This window comes from Ceratotherium simum, chromosome 28 (genome assembly GCF_057802395.1).
Source record: "Ceratotherium simum simum isolate JZ-2026a chromosome 28, ASM5780239v1, whole genome shotgun sequence".
In the NCBI taxonomy this organism is placed as follows: Eukaryota; Metazoa; Chordata; class Mammalia; order Perissodactyla; family Rhinocerotidae; genus Ceratotherium; species Ceratotherium simum.
Window position 1 is genome coordinate 6,351,490 of NC_141927.1, and position 23,318 is coordinate 6,374,807.

Here is a 23,318-nt window from a genome sequence, read left to right on the forward strand (position 1 = left end):
ACGCTCATTTTTATTATTTTCCTTACAACTCTCATTTTTTAATTTAAGAATCAAATTAGAATTTAAGAATCTTTTTGAAAATGTATTATCCCATGCATAATAAATAATTTACAGTTTTGTAGAGGCAATAAAACCTTCTAAATAGAGGTGAGCAGTTCTTTTTAGCCATCAGAAAGATCACTGCAGACAGTTCGGCTTTGCTGGTGGTTGTGTCAATATTGACCTTCAAGAGGAATAAAAAGAAGAACCTTTCGTTTCTTTAGTCTATAAATAGAAAACAGAACTGCACTCGTAACCTTACACGTCAGCTACTTAAGAGCTCCTCTAACTCCTCGTCTTTAGTACCAGATGTAGTTTTACAAGAAACAACTGTTTTCTGTCTCTTAGTATAAATTTGGATTTCTTGTACATATTGAATTATTTGAAAAGCCCAAAATAGTACAAATATCTACAAAGAATCATTCATTGTAAATATTATTTTATAAAACTTTGCTCCCCAAAAAGGAATCTTAATATTCTCTTTGAAGAATGCTAATTGCTGCCAGATGACTTCCCCCCCAGGCTCCCTCCGGGACAGGGCAGCCTGCCTGCAGTGACTCCTTGAGCTTTGTTCAGTACACTGCATGGTTTTCTGTCCCGTTGTTCTGAAACTTGGCTCACGGGCACAAGTTCCTTTCTTTTTTTCCTTTCTTGTCCCCTCTGTCCTCTTCCTCTCTCTTGCCCTCTTTCTCCACTTTCCTCTCTCTTCTCTTCTTTTCTGCTCCTCACCAGGGCTCATAGATGGCAGCCAGAGCTCATATATGAGTAAGACTTTTCCACCATCAGCTGTTGAAGTGCCCTAATGTTCAAGTTTTTGACTTATAAACGTTCTCTGGTTGTTTTTACCTTACGAAATTGCATCCTGTTTTGGGATGACCTGGAGTAGAATGTAATGAGATGGACAGTGCCCCTTTATCCTGTTAGTGCTCACCCTTGAGAGCACAGCATAGCCTTTTGAAAGGGTCTTAGTGTGAAACAGTTTGGTATGTTTTGGCAGAATCGGGGTCATTGTTTATTGATCTCTATAAGAAAGAATAGATTGGTAGTAAGTATATTTACTTTCTTTTCAAGCAATCGTTTACACGTTAAAGAGTCCATCACACCTCTCCTCTCCAGCCAGCAGTCACCACAGGCAGATAACTGCCGTGAGGTTTCTCGAGTATTCGCTGTAGGCCGAGTATAAGTCAGACAAAGGCATACTGTCTCTGTTTTACGTGAATTTTAGTATTTTAGACGCAGTTTCCCTTTGCTTGCCCCCTGGTAAGACAGTTGTCGATAGTGCCGAGGTTGAGAAGCTCTGCTCTGGTGCTGTACGTCTTTTCTCTGGCTGCTGTCGTCAGCTTCTGGTTTTCAGCAGTGTAAGTATTCACATATGAGTGTAATCTTTTTTTGCCCTCTGTGTTTATCCTGGTAGGTCTTCCCTGAGCTTGAGTCTGTGGTTTGGTGTCTGTCAGTAATTTTGGAACATCCTTGGCCATTGTTTCTTCAAATGTTATTTCTACCCCTTCTCTCTCCTCCAGGTGCGTGTGTTGTGGGCCTTTTGACCTTGTTCCACAGCTCTTGAATGCTTTTTTCTGTTTTTGTTTTGTTCTGTTTTTTCACTCTTTTTTCTTTTTGTGTTACCATTTGGGTAATTTCTGTTGACCTGTCTTCAGGTTCACTGATTCTTGCCTTGGCTTTGCCTGGTCTCCTGATGAGCCGGTCAGGGGCATTCTTCATCTCTGTTACTGTGCTTTTCAAACCATCACCACAATCAAGATAATGAACATATCTATTACCTGTAAAAGTTTCCTCGTGTATCTTTCTGCCTCTTCTATCCCAAGGCAGTCACTTTCTGTGATCTGCTTTCTGTCACTATAGATTAGTTTGTATTTTCTAGAATTTTATATAAATGGAATCATACAGTTTGGACTCTCTTTTTGAGAGTGGACCTGGCTTCTTCCACTCAGCATAATTATTTTGAGATTCATTCATATTACTGTATGTATTAATAGTTTTTTTCTTTTTACTGCTGAGTAGCATGTTGTTGTATGAATATACCAAAACTTGTTCCAGTTTGGGGCTATTGAAAATACTAAAAACTCCTCAGAATATTCCTGTGCAAGTCTTTGCATCTGTGACTTGCCTTTTTATATTCATAACAGTGTCTTGAAGAACAAAAGTTTTTAATTTTGCTTAAGTCCAATTTATTGATTTTTCTCTCATAATTTCTACTTTTTGTGTCCTATTTTAGAAGTCTTTGCCAACCTCAAAGTTATTAAGATTTTCTCCTATGTTTTCTTCTGGAAGTTTTATAGTTTTAGTTTTACGTTTAGGTCTATATTCATTTTGAGTTCGTCATTGTATATGGTGTAAGGTCAAGGTTCATATTTTTAAATATGAACATTTGCCACCACTTATTGAAGAGGTTATCCTTTTCCCCGTTGTTTGAGATAAGTTGACTGCATATATATGGGTATATCTCTGGACAGTTTATTCTGTTCCGTTGATCTGTGTGTGTGTCCCCAGGCCAATACTATAGTGTCTTGATTATTCTTGGTTATAATACGTTTTGAAATCTGGTGTAGTTAAGTCTTCTAAATTAGTTCTTTTTCAAAGTTGTTTTGGCTATTTTAGGTCCTTTGCATTTCCAGATAAATTATAGAATCAGCGTGTCAATTTCTACATAAATGGTTGCTGGGCTTTTGATTTGTATTGTATTTAATTTGTAGATCGATATAGGAGGAATTGATACCATAACAATATTGAAACTTTGAATCTATGAACATGTTCTATATTTCTGTTTATTTAGGTCTTCTTTAATTTCTCTCAGCACTGTTTTGTAGTTTTTCAGTGTATAGGTTTACATATCTTTTGCCAAATTTATCCAAATTTGCCAAAATGTGAAATTCTGAATTTTATATTTTTTGATGCTGTTGTAGATGGCATTGTTGTTTTTATTTTAGTTTCTGATTGTTGATAGCAGCTAGACATAAGGATTGATTTTTATATATTGACTTTATCCTGTAACCTTGCTAAACTTACTTATTATCTAGTAACTTTTAAAAAATATTCCTTAGGATTTCCTATATAGAAAATCATGTCATTTGTGTATAAATACAGTTTTACTTCTTTCTTTTTAATCTGGATGCCTTTTATTTCTTTCTTGCCTAATTGCCCTGGCTAGAACCTCCAGTACAGCCTTGAATAGAACTGGTGAGAGTGGACGTCCTGCCTTCTTCCTGATCTGTTGGGGAAAGAATGAGCACTCATCCTTCTGCTGTTCTTTAGGTCTTAGTCCCTTCATCCATTCTTATTTCCCTCTTGTCGTCCTCCTTCATAACACCTTGTTCTTTTTCTTCATAGTCTTATGATGTGTAACTATATGTATTTTTTATTTGTTTAATGTACTTTTTCCTCATTTGTCTTCAAAAACCATATCTGTTTTGTTATCCTATGTATAATACCTGGCACATAATAGGTGCATAAGAACTACTTCTTGAATAAACCCTGAGTGAATACTCATTCCTGCTTTCTGGCTGACCATCAGTCTTCTTAAATGAAACATCTAAGGGACAGAAAATAATACCAGATGAGTTATTATTAACCATTCATATCATGAATCATTTTGTTTATAAATACTTGAGCTAAAAGCAATAATCATCCGTAATTGCTTTCTTGGCTTCGAATATAAACTTTACTGATTTCAAATGTATTCTCATCAGAATGAATTTGTGGTTTTTGAACTAATTTTAATATTTTTCTTCTTCTTTCTTCTAGTTGCTGGAATATAATAAGAAATTCTTAATGTTTTTCTTAATTTTACCCAGCTTTTTACATTTTCTCGACCACTCTGACTAATCTTCATTATTGAATATAAACATACATAACAAAACCTATTAATTTCTGAGTTAGGCAAAGATAGTGGGTTCTAATGAATGAAAAGCTTATATTTTTGCTTGGAAGCTAAAAATGCAAAATTGCAGAGCCATCAGTATACCAGTTTTTCAGAAGAAACTTTGGAAGAGATTAATCATAAGTTTGTGTAATGAAAAAATTTGAACTCTCACATAGGTTCATTAAGTAGGATTCTAACAATCATAGGTTATTCAGATAAGGGAATGCTTCTGTCCTGGATGTGTAGGTAGACGGTGTTATCTAGGATCTGGTGAGGATGGGTAAGGTGAACATAATTTTCTTCCATGAGCTCCTTCTATCCCTTTGTTTCCTATATTATGTTTGTATTTCAAAAGATTTGATAGGAATGTCTTATTTTTGTCTTTTGACTATCAATTAAACATGTTGGGATAGTTTTTATAACTCAGTTCTAAAGTCAGGAGTTTTTTACTGTATAGTTTTACTGTTTCTGTTTTTACTTTCCCAAGTAGATAAATGTAAAATCTTAGACTAATTGATTACTTAGCAAACATCCAGCTTGATATTCTCCTTTATTTCTAAGTACATTATTTCAATTTATGAAGCTGCTTATAAATTGAGTCATTTAAAATGCATTAAGGGGGCTCTATAAAATAGGCATACTGTGTATCTTGTGTAGTGTGAGCACTTATTACCCTTTATATTGTGGAAATTTTGATATTTATATTTAGTTTTTCTCAAATGTGATGTACGTTTAGTATTGATACTTAGGGACATTGATTTCTAAAATTTGTACCTTTTTAAAATGTCATTTTGCAGACTCTTAGGGGGAAAAAACCTTTAATTAATTAATTGGGGCTTTGTATGAGTTAGCATTTCATGGCCAAATTTTTACTTAGTAAATATTAGCATGTAATTAGAAATGTTGTTAGATTCTTAGTGATTGACCTACCAGTGAAAGTGGGACTGCACTTTAAATATAGGCCATGCTATGTTATGACTTAAGTGAATTTTTGCATTTTGGTTGCTGTGCTTGAAATGAAAGTCGTATGTAAATGAATCCCTGTAGGAAATACTCTCTTAGCTTTAACAGGATTAGCGTTGGTAAATTAACAACAATAACAGAAAAACTCACACAAAATAAACCAAATTTTCTTTATGCACCACAGATGTATCTTGTGATTTTTCCAGAGGGAACAAGGTATAATCCAGAACTAACAAAAGTCATTTCAGCTAGTCAAACATTTGCTGCTCAAGAAGGTAAGTAAAAATTTGACTGCATTTGAAAAAATATTTTTTAAAAATAATGAGTTTTAAATTTTTCTTCCTGGAGAAGATATTTATGTTTTACAACAATTGAAATGAATGGTTGTATTCATTCCTTGAATGAATGTGTGTTATCTCTTAGGAAATGAAGTTTCTTCTCATTAATTAATGCATATTATTTCGTATGTCTGAAAGATTAAATTCAAGTACTTGCTCAAATATATGTTCCAGTGCTGTGGATTTAGTTAAAATCTATCTAGGTGATGACTATGTTGATAGACCTTTTTCTACAATGTGGGTTCTGTGTGATGGAAAGAGTTTCTGTTCTGCAGGCTGACAGACTGCAGCTGAAATCCAGACTCCGACATTTATTAGCGCTATGGTTGCAAGTTGCCTAATGTTACTGAGCTTCAGTTTCCTCATCTCTTAAAAAATATATGCCTCAAGGTATACCTAACTCTGTATAAGAATTAAATTAGAAGATATGTGAAGTTCCTATTGGAAAATATAACACAAAGTTGGTTCACAGTACTTGGAAGCTATTAATCTCCCCAATGATGGGAATGTTCTTAATATCCGTATTTTAGAAAACTGGATAAGTGATACACTGACAAGCTATTCATTTTAACCAAATTGGGAAGTAAACAGAAAACGGTGGCTCTGCTGTGCTCTAAAAGGTGTCCTTGAAGACTGGCTGTGAATTAGTGTGTGGTCTCCATACATTGATCAGCAGGCTCTTGCTGAACAGATGACTTGCAGACGACGTTGTGTCACAGTCTGTGCAGTGCTGTCTAAGAGAATGTTCTGCAGTAATAGTAATGTTCTGTGTCTGCTCTGACAAAAGTGGTGGCTTCTGCCCACATGTGGCTAGTGAGCATTCGAAGTGGGACTAGTGCGTCAGAGGAAATGGATTTTTAATTTTTTTTAATTTTAGATCTGATATGAAATTCTTGATACTTTTTTTTTTTTTTAATTTTTATTTATTTATTTATTTGTTACCCCCAAAGCCCCAGTAGATAGTTGTATGTCATAGTTGCACATCCTTCTAGTTGCTGTATGTGGGACTCGGCCTCAGCATGGCCAGAGAAGTGGTGCGTAGGTGCGCGCCCGGGATCTGAACCTGGGCTGCCAGCAGCGGAGCGCATGCACTTAACCGCTAAGCCACGGGGCCGGCCCTCTTGATACTTTCTTATTGAAATTTTCTCCCTAGACGTCTGTAGCTCTAGTCTTCATTTTCTTCCCAGCTCTTTGGTGATTCCTGCTTAGTCTCCTTTCTAACCTTCTCTTCTGCTTCATTCTTTCCTGTTTCATATGTTGTTTCCAGTGTCTGACTCTGGTCTTTGATTCATTTTCCTTTCTGTGCTTTTCACAGAGGCCTTCATCTAAATCCATAGCTTCAGCCACCACTTATTTGACTGCTGATGACTCACAGAGAGCTTTCTTCCATCCGTATCTCCCTGCCTAACCCTAGACCTGTATGTACGGTTGCCCAATAGAGAGCTTCTTGACTGACCCAAAGGCATGCCTCAAACTCAATATGTCAAAGATAGAATTTATCTTTGCAGTCACATGCTCATATTTCCTGTCTTAGTAACTACATCATTCAGTCTAAAACCTGGGAGTCATCCTAGACTCTTTCCTTTTACCCATCCAAACATCAGCAAAATCTAGAGTTTCTTTCTCTCCATCCCCACAATTACTGCCATACTTTAAAATCTAATTACTTCTTGTTTCCATTATCTGTTGTGTGTAAGAAGCCACCCGAGAACCTCGCGACTTTAAACAGTGACAGCGCTTTATTTGCTCACAGTTCTGCACTGTGGTCAGGCTCAGCAGGGACGGCTCGTCTGTGTTGCACGTGGTCAGCTGCAGCCTCTCATCTCGGTGCATTTAGGTGGGAGCTTGACTGGGGCTCGAAGGTCCAAGATGCCTTTACTAACATGTCTCATGCCCTGCTTGCGTTGGCTGTGAGTGCTGGGAGTAGCTAGGCCTCTCTCTTCAAAGTTCTTTTCAGCGTTTTCTCATGGTATATATTGAATATCACTCTTGAGCCAGTATTTAGTTTTAGATGGACATTACCACTAGCCTTGGGCTGCATTCCCAAGCACGTATCAGTTATATAATCTTAGACAAATTATTTCTTTCGGTCTGTTTCCTTATTTGTAAACCAGGGATCATAATATCTCTTTCACAGGGCTTTTGTGAGGTGCAGTGACATGTTTATAGAAAGCCTGGTATGTAATATATATTTAATAAGTCATTACTGCTAACTTGGGGAGTGGAGGAGAGGAACTACTACAGGTAAATCTGTTGATAATGGCAAAAATTGATAGCTGATACTGAGGGATAAGACAGAAGGACTAATAAAACTGGACATAAGAAATAAGAAGTGTTGGTGAGGATGTGGAGAAAAGGGATGTGGTGGGAATGTAAATTGGTGCACCCACTATGGAAAACAGTGTGGAGATTCCTTAAAAAATTAAAAATAGATCCTACCGTGTGATTGAGCAATTCCACTTCTGGGTGTTTATCCAAAGAAAATGATAACACTAATTTGAAAAGATATATGCACCCCCATGTTCACTGCAGCATTATTTACAATAGACAAGATAGGGAAATAACCTAAGTGTCCATTGATGGATTAATGGATAAAGAAAATGTGGTGTTTTTTAACACAGACACACACACACACTCTGCAATGTTATTCAGCCATTAAAAGAAGGAAATCTTTACCACAATATGGATGAACCTTGAGGGCATTATGCTAAGTGAAATAAGTCAGATAGAGAAAGATAGATACCATTTGATCTCTCTTATATGTGGAATCTAAAAATATGTATATACAGAGCTACCTTGGAGATATTAACAGTTTGGTTTCAGACCACCGCAATAAAGTGAATATTGCAATACAGTGAGTCATATGAATTATTTGCTTTCCCAGTGCATGTAAAAGTTATGTTTACACTGTACTGTAGTCTATTAAGTGTGCAATAGCCTTGTGTCTAAAAAAATAATGTACATACCTTAATTAAATACTTTATTGCTAAAAAATGCTAACCATCATCTGAGCCTTCAGCGAGTCGTGATCTTTTTTGCTGGCGGAAAATCTTGTAAAAAACGCAATATCTGCAAAGTGGGATAAAGTGAAGTGCAATAAAACGAGGTATACCTGTATTAAAAAAAAAAAACTAAGCTCTTAGATGCAGAGAACAGATTGGTGGTCGCCAGAGGTGGCAGGGGTAGAAATGGGTGAACTGTTCTTGTTTGTTTTTTGTTTTAAATAAATTGAAAAAAAAACATTGCACATATTTGGCAACAGGTTGGACACAACAAAAAGTTGTTGAACTGGAAAATGCATCAGAAGAAATTATCTAGAACATACCCTGCAAGGAGAAAAAGAAGAAAAATAGAGATAAGAGCATAAGAGGTATGGAGGATATAGTCAGAGTTCTGACATTCGTTGATTAGAGTTCCAGGGAGATGAGAGAGGCATATTCAATATGTGAAGTTGTAATTGTTTGGAAGGTTTTGGAACTGATGAAAGGTACCAATCCTCAGATCCAAAATGCTCAGTTAATCCCAAGCAAGATAAATTAAAATGAATCTCCTTGTACACACAATATAAAGGAACAGAAGAACACCAAACATAATGGGGAAATTAAAAAAACGAAGGGGTCTGGAAAAATAAAATGCCTCAAATGAGCAGCAGTTAGACAGACACTTGACTTATAGAACTTGTCAAAAGCAAGAATAGAAACAAACATTATGATGTTTGCAATATACTAAAACAAAATAATAGCCAGCCTCGTCTTCTATACCTGGTGACATATATTTTTTTCAAAATTAAAGATAAAATAAAGATTCTTGCATTAAAAAGAAAAACGATATAAGAACTCAAATCATTACCATTTGGGCTACTTTGTAAAAGGCAGACAAGGCTCATATCTTGTAACTACATTCCTTTAAGAAATACTTATTATGGAGCAGACATGAGTCCTTATCCAGATAGTGGGTAAGACCACATGCATATGACGTATAAAGTGAATGAGATGTGAGAAGCATACATAATATGCTGTAGGAGTTGAGGGAAGAAAGAACTAAATGACACGCAGGGTGTCTGGATGACTGCAAAGAGGAGACGACATCTGAAATTTAGGATTAGGACCCACATATGCAGCAAGAGGAGGGAATTCTAGGTATAAGAAACAACAATATCAAAGACATGGGGTTATGAATGAATGGGCTATGTGAGGTAAGCAAAGTGTTGATGTTTTTAAGCAAAAGGTGAGTGAAGAAGAGTTGTAGGAATTCAGTGTGTGAGGTTGGGATGGGTCTCAATCATGGAAGGCATGGAGTACTAGGTGTAGTAGTCTAGGAATAAATCTAGAGCTTATTCCATAGTTGAAGTCATTTAACAGTATTCTTTTTAATTCATTCATTATGTTTTGTTTAAGAAATCATTGTCTTAATTCCATTTTTCTAAAATTGTCTACTACAACTGAGACCACAAGATGTTTTGAAAAAAAGGGTTTCATGTGCAAATGGGTTGAGAGAATATTGCATTTTGTATCCTTCCATTAGTAAGTTACAGTTCACATTTATGTATTAGTCTCAGAAAAGTTTATTGTAAAGATATCTGATTTTGTTTATTGAGCTGTTTTCTAATTTTATATATTTTAGAAAGAAAACAAGGATCTAAAATTGGTAAATAAAATTTTGGGTTTTCATGGGGTAAATTCTTGGGTTTCCAGAAAATTTTGGCTCTCTAGAATTATTCCTTCTTTAAAGATTCTAGCTAGCTGAGCTCTGACTTTAACAAAATGTGTATTTTACTCTTTGAAGCCTAAAACAGTTTATAGATGGATCAGTTGTGGGAGTCTTGATAAACTGGAGTATAGGCCTTAAACTATATACATTTTCAGTTACTCTTATGTGTCATCTCTTATATTCACTCTAATTCTGTTGAGGAATTACAATTTTAGGTTAGACAAAATGAAAAGGAAACAATGAACTTAACATTTGGGGAATTGTTTTCCTCATTATTTTTCATGTGTATTATAAAATCTGAGGCATTTTGTCCTCATTAAATAATCCATCACATCTTGAAATACTTGTGGTTTTTATGAGTTGAACAGAGGGTTGAACGTGGGAGAGACTTACTAGAGTGCTTTAGATCCTCACAGTCTGTGCTGATTTTGGTTTTAATATAGTATAGTATCCTACTTTTAAATATTAACAAATCTTTATTAAATTTCTAATATGTAAAACATTCTGCTAAGGTGGTACCACTAGCTATATTGTCTTCTAGGGGTTTATAATTTAATAGGAGAGAGGAAACAATTGTATTTGTTGTCTGTTGACAACTAACAAATTATGTTAAATCTTAGTGGCTTAAAACAGCAAACATTTATTATCTCACAGTTTACATGGGTCAGGACCCCTGGTGTATTTAGATGGGGGCTCTTGCTCAGGGTCTCTCACCGGTTCGAGTCAAGGTGTCTGCTGGGGCTGTAGTCATTTTGTGGCTCCCCTGGGGAGGATCCACTTCCAAGCTCACTCACGTGGCCATTGACAGGCCTCAGGTCCTGGCTGGCTGTTGGCTGGACAGTCCATTTCTTGCCACTTGGGCTTCTCGGTAGAGTTACCGAGTTACATGACAGCTTGCTCGCCTAGAGCTATGGATCAGAGAGAGGGGGCGAGGAGAGAAGGAAGGAGAAGTGGTGACAGTGAGAGCACAGACTAGGGTGAGCAAGATGAAAGTCACAGTCCTCTTGCAACCTGATTTTAGAAGTGACATCCCTCACTTTTGCCATATTGTTTGCTGGAAGCAAGTCACTGGGTCCTGCCCACACTCAAGGGGAAAGGATTTCACAAGGATGTGAATACTAGGAGACGGGGGTTATTGGGCATTTTAGAGGCTGCCTACCTCAGTGATAGTGAGAAAAGATTTTTACATAAATAGTGACTTTAAACTAGAATATGATAAGAAAAGAATAAGCAAAGGACACTTGAGGTTAAATTACTTCTCCTTGTGGGTTCAGTGAGGCCTCGGTGGAGGAAAAAGCCCTCAGGCTGGGCTGTGAGGAATGTGAGTTGGTAAAGTTGCGGTCATAGGGGAGGGTTGCCTGTCAGTAGGAAAGAAAGGCATGAGCACGGCCCTGAGAGTGGAAATGTCAGGAGGTCCTGACCTGGTGATTTGGTGTGGGGGAGAAGGCAGACAAGTGAGAAAGTGGAGGGTATTCCTGGTCAGTGGTAGGGAGGGCCCAAGCATGACTCAGCAAGAGGAGTCCAGCTGACTGAGATGCAGGTCTTACTTTACAGTGTGATCAGACTTCTAAAAACTTGAGTGTGGTATTTTTCAACAATGTTGCCTCTTGCAATTCTATTTTAATGTATGATGGACTAATTCATTAAGTTTTAAATATGTTAAGCAAGAGAAAATTACACAATTATATCTTGTCATGGGCAAATCACTAGTTATTTGTTGAGGTGTAAAAGATTTGCATGATAGAATGAATATAATCCCAGATTATTGTTTTTTTTTTTTTTTTTTTTTTTTAAAGATTTTATTTATTTATTTTTCCCCCAAAGCCCCAGTACATAGTTGTCTGTCATAGCTGCACATCCTTCTAGTTGCTGTATGTGGGACGCGGCCTCAGCATGGCTGGAGGAGTGGTGCCTCGGTGCGCACCCGGGATCCGAACCCCGGGCCGCCGGCAGCGGAGCGCACGCACTTAACCGCTAAGCCATGGGGCCGGCCCTCCAGATTATTGTTTGTGTGAAGAATAACATAAAATTGTGTGTTTTAGTTTTGAAGTACTCCTGATTTCTTTTGTAAAACTTATCTTTATATATGTGTGTATATTTTTATGTCAATATTGGCATACTTTTTTCAATTGGGTAAAAATAAGTTTATATGCAAATAGATTTATTTACTGTTAGATTTATTCAGAGTTGTAATTTCACTCCAGGTTTTAGGGCCTGTATTAGTCACCTTGGGCTGCCATAACAAAATACCACAGACTGGGTATTACTGGCTTAAACAACAGACATTCATTTTCTCACAGTTCTGGAGGCTGAAAGTCCAAGATCAGGGTGCCGGGGGTAGGTTTCTGGTGAGGGCCCTCTTCCTGGCTTGCCAGCAGCCACCTTCTTGCTGTGTCCTCATATGACCTTTCCTCTGTGTGCTCACAGAGAGAGGTCTCTGGTGTCTCTTCCTCTTTTTATAAGGACGCCAGTCCTATAGGATTAGTGCCCGGCCTTACGACCTCATTTAACCTTAATTACCTCCTAAAAGGCCCTGTCTCCAAATACAGTCACATTGAGGGTAGGGCTTCAAAATGAATATGGGGTCGGGGGTGAGATACACATTTTGGTCCATAACAGGCCTTAAATTGTTTTTCTATATGTAATTATATTTAATACTAAAATTTCTTAATCATTTTTAAAACAACTTAAGATGAATATTTACCTTTTATTGTCCAATCTTAGCTACTAAAAGTTATTTTAAAAAATCCACAAATTTTGTAATGCTAAAACAAGTATTTTTAAGTAACTCTTAAAATAACATAATAATGATCTATACTTTAGCTTTTTAATCTAATAACATCCTAGTCACCTATAATTGATCGATTATTGGTCTGTGATCTTTCTGTGAGTTGTAGATCTTTCTTGAAGTTACTGAAAGGGAAAAAAATAAATAATTTGTCTTACGGATATGATTTTTAACTACTAACTGTTCTTTAAATTCTATAACTGGGAAAACTATTGCTATCTATTAGAAATATATTTTCTTGTGACTATAAAGGTAATTAATTCCCATCATACACAAGGAAAATTGATTTGTGAACAGTATATCTAGAAAAAGTATTTCCTGTTTTCTTTCCTCTTAGGTCACAACTAAATGAGATTACTTGAAAATAAAAGCAAAAGAACTTGTTTCCCCATCTGTTAAGCTAATTTTTCTTCAAGAAAGTTGAAACTAATAGCACTTGTTAGTTTGTGATATGTTTTGCTTCAAAACATTATTAATTTTGCTCTTAAAGTACTTTTATTTGAATCTGACTTAGAAAAACAAACCAAAACCAATCTTTTAATTTAGATTTTTAAAATCTGATACTTGTTTCACTTTTAAGTCACTATACCATATATCACTCTTCAGTTTTCTGTTGGCAGTGGTATTAGCTGGCTTACGAAGTATGAGTGGTGGATATGGGTGTGTCTGTGTCTGTCTCTTTTAAACCTAAATATTTCGAGGCCCTGGTTATCACTATTTCCTAGAAGTATTTTGCTTCAAAAAAATATTAGCCACAGAATATGTTGATTTGGTATTAGGGTGTCATTTAAGATGTGCCTGTGTTATACTGTTTTGAATGCTTAATATTATTCACCTCAAAGATTGTCATATTAATGATCTCTAAACTCTCTTCTTACTTGAGACTAAATGTTAGTCATTCCTTTAAAAAAGACTTACTCATATTCCAAATAAATTAGTCAAGATTTTGTTTAGCTATAATTTCTCCATGATAAAAATGAAGATTTCGAGAAGTCTGAAATATAGGTAGAGTCTTCAAGAAACTATGAAATGTCAAGTAAGCAAGATATATATTGAAGATTGCTCAATTCTGTAATAGTAAATCAGAGAAAAGAGAATTTTATTTTCGGAAAGGCTAACATGAAACTTGTCATTAAGAATACAATGGTAAAGCATTTAATAAGGAAAGCGTCAACATGATATGTAAGTATAATAGCATTGTGTAGTATTATATAAATAAAATAGTCAAAGTATATAAGTATAATAGTACTATACAGTATAGTATTAAATAACTATAAATAAAAGAGTATGGTGGGTAAAAATGATCTTTCTATAATTATGTTTCTAAAATGTTTGTTTTGTTAAGTAACCAAATAGATTATTTTAATTTCAATCCAACAAACCTGTCAGTGACCTCTTCCTCTTCTGATTTCCCGTGGCAGGTCATTTCTTTGCTAGCTGTTGAGTTATTGTTGCTGTTTTGTGTTGTCAGGTATCTGTTAATCCTGGCAGTGATTTGTAGAGTGCTGTAAAATGCTGTCTGTTCCTAGCAAGGCCACAAAATAAATATCATGGGCCTCAAGTACTGTTGAATCAAAGATCATAGATGGTTCAGGATATAGAAACAGAAAAGGATCATCTTGGAAGACCACACTCAAACCTTACATTCCCAGTCTAGAATTTTTTATTCTTCTATGCTAGTCATTTTTGAAAAAGACTAGGAATGAATAAAGGGAGTGAGAAAGCTTTCAAATTATATTTATATTTATAGTGATACTCAAGAAACCCATTTTTTCGCTTTGCATGTGGACCTCTCCGTCCATGTGTGAATTGCCACTGTATTTCACTTCTTGGTCCTTTGGCGGCCTCTTCTTCCCTGTTTCTGTAGCATGGTTCCCGCTGGCATCTGGGTCAGGGACAGCCGTAGGGGACCACAGCAGCGAGGAGCGGTGCTTGTGCATCTGGGAGGTCTGAGGAGGAAGGTCAGATCACCTATCTTAACACTTGGGTTGGGCTTCGCACATGGCAAATGTTTAGTGACTCAGACCTTTGTTTCAAGTCATTGAGGTCTTTTTCATACTATTTTTTTTTTATAAATTTTTACCAAAATAAATGATATTACTGTTTATTCCTCCTGCCTTTTGCTGCTCTTTTGTGAATTCTTGATCCACTCAGGCCACTGTCTGAATTGTAAATCAGCGATTCTCAAAATGGTGCCTGGACCAACAGCATCAGCATTGTCTGGGAACTTGCTTGAAATACAGATTCTCAGGATCCATCTCAGACCTGATAAATCAGAAATTCTAGGGGTGAGGCTCAGCCTTCCAGATGATTCTGATGCGTCCTAGTTTTGGAATGCCTGGTCTAGATAAGATTAGTCATGTGCTCAGCAGGTTAGTTGGGTCAGATTTTTGTGTTTCAACTAGAACTTGTGGATCTAATATTTATTGGTAAACCTTTATTTTATACTTAAGTTTCATTAAGAAAAAGAAAAAAACAGCAGCAGTTACATACCCATTATAGGAAACTTAGAGGGGCAATAGGAAGAGGCCTCTGTTTGGGTCTTGTAAACATTCAGGTACCACAGCAGTAATTTCAGCCTTTCTCGGTTATGTGAAGTGTTTCATTTTAACTAATTTTCCTTAGAATCGTTTTAGATGTTTTGCTTTCCAATGGTTACTAAGGAATTTAGTAACAGAATACAGGAATGTAGTGACGCATCTAAATGGCAAACCAAATACCTAGAATTTTTATGTAATTGATTGAGATCTTCGTGGTCCTTTTTGGAGGCTCTCCAGGAAAATCCATTTTCTTGCACAGGATCCTGTGCTTGGTTTAATGCTCTGCTTTCAGGGTCTTGAAATGGCATTGGGTCCTCCAAATTATGCAGCTGGTTCTGCTTCTACCTCTTTCTTGCTATTCCTTCCTGGGTTTTTTTCTGGCTTAATTCTGACCTCTCTTTCCTTGGCTCTTTTGTGGCTTTATAGGCCTTATGTAGCTCTTGTTTGCCGCCCAGCCTTGCGGTTGGCTGCCACTGCCCTGCAGTTCCCATTCCTGGCATGTTTTGTTTCGGCCTTGTCATGTTTCTTATCGGAGCTTGGTTTGTTTTCTCCCTTCTCCCTGCTCAGTTGGGAGCATCATAAAAATCTATGCTGGTTGTCTTCTGCAGCCAATGCATGCCATCTAATCTCAGCTGAGCCCGTAATGCTGTGTTTAAGCAATTCTTTCATTTTTCTCTTTTTGTCTACCTCTTATATTTTTCACATTTTTTCCCATCACATGTCAAGGTTTCTTTGCATTGAAGAAGTTATGTTTCTCTGAAAAGATTGTATCATACAGTCATACATATCCTTTTATTTCAAAAGCTTAATGTTGTTGCTTCAGTAATTTCCTTTTGCTTACATCACCACCACGCTCTTTTCTACCAGGTTCCCCCAGTGTATAAATAAAGTGTGTGTGTGTGTAGTGTGTGTGTGTGTAGTGTGTGTGTGTGCATGTACCCCTAGTCCCCACCTATGGCTTTGCTGGTTTCTCTCTCTTTCTCTTTAGTGCTGATCTTCCTGGAAGAGATGTTTGGGCCCCTTCATCCTCCTGTGTGACCCCGTCCACTCGCGGGTGTTGACCCCACTTCCACCCAACCAGTGATCGCTGACTTACAGTCTCATAGTAGCATCTCAGTCACTTCTCGTATCGGTCAGTGTACATGCAGCTTTTGATGTTTTTATGACCGTACTACTTTTGTAATCAGTAAAGAGCTAACTTTTTTGTAGAAATAAATATGGTATTTTTTAAAGGTAAATAGCACCTCCTCTTCCTTTAAACATTCTCTTCCATGGGCTTTTGCATTCCATTGGCTTTCCTTTTTTTTTTGTACTGGCTTCTCCTAGTCCCCATTATCATTTTATCTTTTATTTTTTTAAAAAGTAAACATTCCCTAAGGCATTTTTTGCCTTTTCTTGCCTTTTCTCTTCTGGCCTTTAGTATTCTCAATCACTGCCATTACTTCAACTATCGTGTCTATTGAAATGATTCCCAAATGATTATCTCTGGCTGATTCTTGACTGTTTTACAGACCATACTTCCAACTGCTCCTGGAGAGTTCTGTCCAGCTTCAACTTGAGCATGCCCGATTTGGACTTATGTTCTTTCTTTACCTGTCTCCTGCTCTCCCACTTCTACTCTTTTTGTGTGATGGGTATCTGCTTGCACACAAACACACACTCCGCCCGTTCTCTTTCTATTTATGGTGCAACCTTGTTCATGTCTTCCAGGGCAGAAGCCTGGTCATTTTTTACTCGTTTTCCTTTATTACCACATTCAATTAATTGCTGAATCAATGTATATTTGGTTTTTATAACATCATTTGACTACATTTTCTCCTTTTAGTTTGCACTACTTCAGTCCTAAGTCAGGATCTCATTGCCTATGACCTAATGTCCTAAACTATTTCTGAAACCCAAACTGTTTTTCGTAGCACCTAGATTATATCTGTCCGTTGACCTAAAATCCTCGGAGTCCCACAGATCAATGTTAGTGCATCAGCCTATCATTCTAAGGCTTTTAGCAGTGTGGCCCCAAGGTACTCTTTGATCTTATTTCTTGCCAGCTCTGTACATGTGCTCCACAGACCTTCCAGGTCCCTTCTTCTTTACCTTTGTTCGTCTGTCTGTCTTCCCCCACTGTGTATGCTGCGTACCCCCATCTTACCCTCTTGCCAGTGTCCTCTTTTTCCTGAAGCTTTCACTAATCAGATATGACTGATTGAAAAAAATCTTTAAGTATGAGTAATATTTTTGTATTTTGAGACTATTTTGTATCTCTTTTAGGACACTCTACCGTGTACTGTAGTTATTTAAGTTTATTTTATTGCGTCATTAATCTCTAACCTACATGTTTATAGTTTTAGTATCTTATTAATATTTACTGAGTAGAAAAAGTACTAAACAAGATATTATAAGGTCTTGCTAGCTGTGTGACTTTGAGCAAGTCATTTTACCTCTTTGAGCCTTAGTTACTTAATTTGTGGGAGTCAAGTGAGATGATAATATATATATTATATATAATAATATATATTGTATATATTTATAATTATTATATATATATATATAAAATGTAAAATTTTCTCTATGGAAGTTTTTCTCTCCAGTGTGTTTATCATTTATTTATAATGTTTCCAAGATACAATACTGACAGCAAAGTTTCAGTTATACCAACCACCACCATAATTGCCCTCAGGGAGAAGCTTGGTTGAAGGGTAAGATTATCGTTAGTACCAAGCAGAAATTTAGGAGATCTGGACACGGAAACAAGGCAAAGCAGATCCTAAAATAGAGAACCAGATATTGACCTGGAAGAATTAACTTAATTAGCCACCATTTTTCTCTGTTTAGGGCTCAGGGCTTTTCTCTAGTTCCTGGAGGCAGAGTCTGATCTCAGTGTGATGGGCTCAAGCTCAAGCAGTTAATTATGAGTACCTGTTCTTTGGCTCCCTTTCTGTGGAAATACTAATTGGGCCCTATGTTATTATTATGAAATTGGTTTTATAATAATGACCTGGGGTTTGGGGATAGTGAGTGCCCTTCTCACTGTTGAGAGTTGGAGACCACTTAGTCAGAGATTGTAAGTCATTCCCGGTGTGGACTAGAGGAGTCCATGGGCTCGGATTTCGCCCTGTGAAGTGACTTCTGATCATCAAAGAAGGGCCAGATTCTATTTGCTGTAATGGTAAGGGTTTGTTATATTAGTTTAAGGCTTGGAAAATTAATAGACCGTGTGTTAATAAATACATGCAGGAAAGAATTGGCTCTTGTTGTTTTTCTCACCTCATACATGGACACCTCTTTTAACCCACTCTTTGAGCTTCCATTCCTAACACTCTACTGAAAATAATAGTCTGGGTCACGTGTAACATCCATTTTGCCAGGTAGTCAGTCTCTTCTCAGTTCTGGACCTTTCAGTGTCTTTAAATGAGTGTGTTTGACCTTCTCCTTCAGACATTTTCTTCTCTGCACATCTCTGTCGCCACAGTCTCCTTGTTTTTCTGCTTCCTATTGGCTGTTCCTTTTCCAGAGCTGGAAGATAAAAGCTGGAATATGAAGGATATGGACTGGATCTAGAGAATATGTTCAGAGTAATTAGAACTGCTCCTGGTACATTCCTCAGTGAGAAGATTTTTTCTTAGTTTTATTTACATGTTAGTGATGGGTATTTGTTACTCATCTGTCATAAAGCTGATTTTTCCAAACCTTCAGTATAACTCATTTTTAGGGGGAAATACTACTTTTCTGTCTTGTCTTCTTACTAACTTACTTAGATTCTAGTAGTTAATTGTTCATACTGAATACCACAGAGTGATCCTGTGGAACTTTGGACGTAATAAAATTGGGTGAGCTCCAATAGCAAAGAAGAAAGTATTAACTAATTTAATTAGCAAATAAGTGTTTCCTAGCCTGATGTACTATTCAGATTTTTGTTATAAGTTTGTGAATAAATTAAACTGCTCCTGCTCTAGAGACTTAAGTCAGATACGTGATTGTGGGAATATTTTTCTTTCCCACACCACTCTGCATTTTAAAAATTCTTCTGTGGGAAGATCCCAGCATGCTATAGCTGTTCTTCCGTATGCAGCTCATTTTCCCTGGAGAGAGGCAGGAGAAAATCCAAGTCAAGCTTTGCCTAGTCTGTTTTCATGTCACTTCGAGAGCTACTTCTGTTAAATTGTCAGTAAATATTCTAATCTAGGAAATGGGAGGGAGTAGGGAATAGGAAGGGGAGAAGAACAAATTCTTAGCACTAGTAGGAGCACTAATGAATATGTGATTAATTATTCTATATAAATTGCAATATTTTCTCAGAGAAGCTTTTGGAAGTATGGTGTGTGTGTAAATATATATATATACATATATATATCTCAAATATACTCAAGAGAATTGAAATCATACGTTCATACAAAAACTTGTTCTCATGCAGCATTCATATGCATTTATATGAATGTTTGTAGTGGCATTATTCATAGTAGCCAAAGGGTGAAAACATTCCAGATGACTATTAACTGGTCAATGGATAAACAAAATGTGGTATATCCATACAGTGGAATATTATTCAGCCATAAAAAGTAATGAAGTACTGATATGTGCTACAAGGTGGAAGAACCTCAAATACATTATGCTAGGTGAAAGAAGACAGACACAAAAGTCCACACACTGTATGATTCCATGTGAAATGTCCATAATAGGCAAATCCATAGAGACAGAAAGTAGATTCGTGGTAGCCGGGGTGGGGTGGGGTGGGGTGGGGGAGAATGCAATGTCTTCAAAGGGTACAAAGTGTCTTTTTGGAGTGATGAAAATGGTCTGGAATTTGATAGTGGTGTTGGTTGCACAGCTCTTTGAATATACTAAAAACCACTGACTTGTATACTTTAAAAGGGTGAATTTTATGGTATGTGTATTATATCTCAAATTTTTAAAAAATGTGTACTAAGAAACTAGATTGTTTGGTTTACCCTAAAAGCATCAGGCCAGTATTTCATATTATATAGACCACATCAGCTCTTACCTCAGATGTTGTACACAGTGGGGGTCATTTAGGTAATCCACCACATCCATCTTTATTTGAATAGAAATAGAACCAAAAGAATCATGGACTAGGAGTCAGAAATTATGAATTGTACTCCTGAGTCTTGAGTGACCATAAGCAAGATGCTACCACCTTTATTCTGTTGCCAGAAATGAGGATAATAATATTTGCCCTTTTCAGGGTTTACCAAATTGAAGGGTTTCTGATAGATCATAAGTTCTTGAGGGCCGGTTTTCTGACAGCCTCCCACAGTGTCTTGTTATGTGTAGATGTTTAATAAATATGTATTAAATGAATGTTGATTTAAACAGAGAAAGTCATGTAAGAGTGCTTTCTAAACGTACAGTTCTATAGATGTGAGATTATGGCATTAATATATTCTGATCTGTCTATTTCTGGAAATTTAAAGACAGTTTAGGTGTTATATTCTATTACCAAGCTGTTTTGTAACTAATTTAGGGCTGCATTGAATCAACTTCTTTTCTAGGCCTTCCAGTATTAAAACATGTGCTGACGCCAAGAATAAAGGCAACCCATGTTGCTTTTGATTCCATGAAGAGTTATTTAGATGCAATTTATGATGTTACAGTCGCTTTTGAAGGGACTGTGGACAATAAAGGGCAGCGCAAAGAAGCGCCATCCATGGCTGGTAAGTTTGTTTTCAGTTGAGTCACATATATTTATGAATGTGTAATTCATTTTTAAAAAATAGGTAAGTGTACTCTACTTCATTACATTTACTTGATATTTTATCCAGGTAAGTATACTGGATATATTTTCAAGTATTTTTTATTAATCTTTAACAGTTTAAATTTCATTAGTCCTGCTAAGTTTAGTATCTCTTGGCTGCCATGTTAGTCCTTTGGACTCGCCCATTATTACTAACTCAGCCTGTCTACCCAAAGTTTACATGTAGAAATGGAAAGCTACATGAGTCGAAGGAGTGAGGAGGGGGAGTGCTTACCTATTGAAACTGAAGGGTGCACTGATGGTCAGTGCTCGTCTTTATATGTATTTTTCACATAATATTTATGAAATTTAGTATCATTGACAAGAAGACAGTTAAGTATGACTTTTTCTTTTTTCAAATGTGCTAGCTTTTAAGGACTTTTGAGCTATTGTCTATGTGTATGTCAGATATAACAAGAAAAAGTAAAATTGTAAGTGAGCATAATATTTTAAACATAACCAAAACACTCTTGACTGTTGGAGAAATTTAAACATGAGAATAGGTAAGCAAGGAAGTGTGTGGAGTCGCCATCTGCTTTTCACAGTGTCTGTTCGTGCTGTGGTGGAGAGAGAGCGAGCCCTGGGCTTTCTGTTTCATGGCAGCTGTTTGCAGTGTAACTGACGTCAGAGTGCTTCTGTCAGTAGATCTCTGGAAGGCAGATGTTCAACATACGTTCAGAAGGCATAAAGGGTAGCTCCCCAGAGCAGGAAGTTTGGGAGAGAGGATGGAGGGGTGAGGCACAGGGGGCTAAATGATGTAAAAATTGATCATGGTGGAGGAAATAAAATCTGAAACAAGAATGATTGCTCTCTTCACTGCCTTTAACACAGAGTAGTTGTAAAGTAGGAGGCTAAAGTTCTTTTTTCTTTTTTAAATGTAATTTTTTGGAATATATTATACATAAAACAGTTTAAAAATCAAAACTGTGTAAAGTATACAGTGAAACGGCTTGTTTTCCACCCTGTCCCTGTCCACCTGGTCTCCCCCTTCCGCTTCCCAGAGGTGACCACTTCTTAATTTCTTGAGTATCACATGTGGATATTCTTACTCTGCCATCCCTCCTTTCTTATAAAAAAGCAACATATTAATATTCTTCTTTTTTAATCATTAAGGGAGTCATTGACCTGTTGTTACATTCAAAAACAGACATGCATTTAGTTGTTCAACAATATTGTAATTAGTTTATCATCATTTAAAAAATAAGATTAAACATGTTTCTATTGTTTATGAAAACTAGATATAATTCCCATAATCTTTTTTTTTTTTGGTGAGGAAGATTGGCCCTGAGCTAACATATGTGCCAGTCTTCCCCTATTTTGTATGTGGGACGCTGTCACAGCATGGCTTGATGAGTGATGTGTAGGCCATGCCTGGGATCTGAACCCACGAACCCCAGGCCACTGAAGCAGAGTGCATGAACTTAACCACTACGTCACCAGGCCAGACCCCATAATAACCTTTTTAAAATGCTGTTTTCATTATGTCACCCTCCTGCTCATCAGAGCTCATTGGCTTGGCCGTGTTCACAGGATAAATACTAGCCTCCTTAGCCTGCCATCTAAGGACTCTGTCTTGTATCCCAGCTCCTCTTTCCCCTTGTTTCCTCCTACACTGCGCCGTGGTTTACACTGTTACTGACATCCTCCCGCACCTCCATACAGGTGCTGTAATGGAAGGCTGGGTGTGGATCAGTCCTCCTTTCCAAACGAAACCCCTTCCTTCCCCTTTGTTGTCCCCATCCAAGTCTACTCCCCCTCAAACTGTGTCTCTGATGAAGTCTTTCCTCGCCATTTGCTTTCTAGCTCACAGTGCTTTCTCTTGCTTTAGCACTTCCATGGCACGGATTGCATATGCCATAAGCATTTGGTACTTAGCATATGGTAACTCTGTCTCCTCCCAGCTAGATCAGAAGTGCCTTGAGAAAGCCAACCATTTTAGAGTTGCATACCCTAGATTCCAAACCCAGCACTCCTCCCACTGCTCTGCTTAGTCCACAGCACGTGTGCTGATGGCGGCTGTGTGTATTCATTACAGAATGTCTTTATTGTTGAAAAGGTTGGCTTTTCCGACTGTCACACCCATAAGCCATGTAGAAAATAAAATCGGTTATTTCAATCAATTAAGGATAAGTATTTCTACAAGGAAAAATATACCAGAGTAAAATCAAAAGACTGAAGACAAACTGGGAAAATGTTTGCAACTTAGATTGCAGAAAGAGGCTAATTTCTGTCATGTATAAAGTGTTCTTATAAATTGATAAGAAGATGATCCATAACTCAGTAGAAAAATAGGTAAAGGATAATAACAGACAGTTCA

The 23,318-nt window shown here is 37.0% G+C and overlaps 1 protein-coding gene across 1 annotated transcript in view; it reads left to right on the top strand.

Moving 5' to 3' along the window:
* The window catches only part of AGPAT5 (1-acylglycerol-3-phosphate O-acyltransferase 5), a 57,763-nt gene that overhangs the window by 18,539 nt on the left and 15,906 nt on the right, over positions 1-23,318 (top strand). Inside the window, exons 5-6 of the mRNA XM_004440579.3 lie at positions 5,064-5,154; positions 20,760-20,921. Of these exons, the coding sequence (XP_004440636.1) occupies positions 5,064-5,154; positions 20,760-20,921 (253 nt within the window). The remainder of the gene's footprint in view (positions 1-5,063; positions 5,155-20,759; positions 20,922-23,318) is intronic.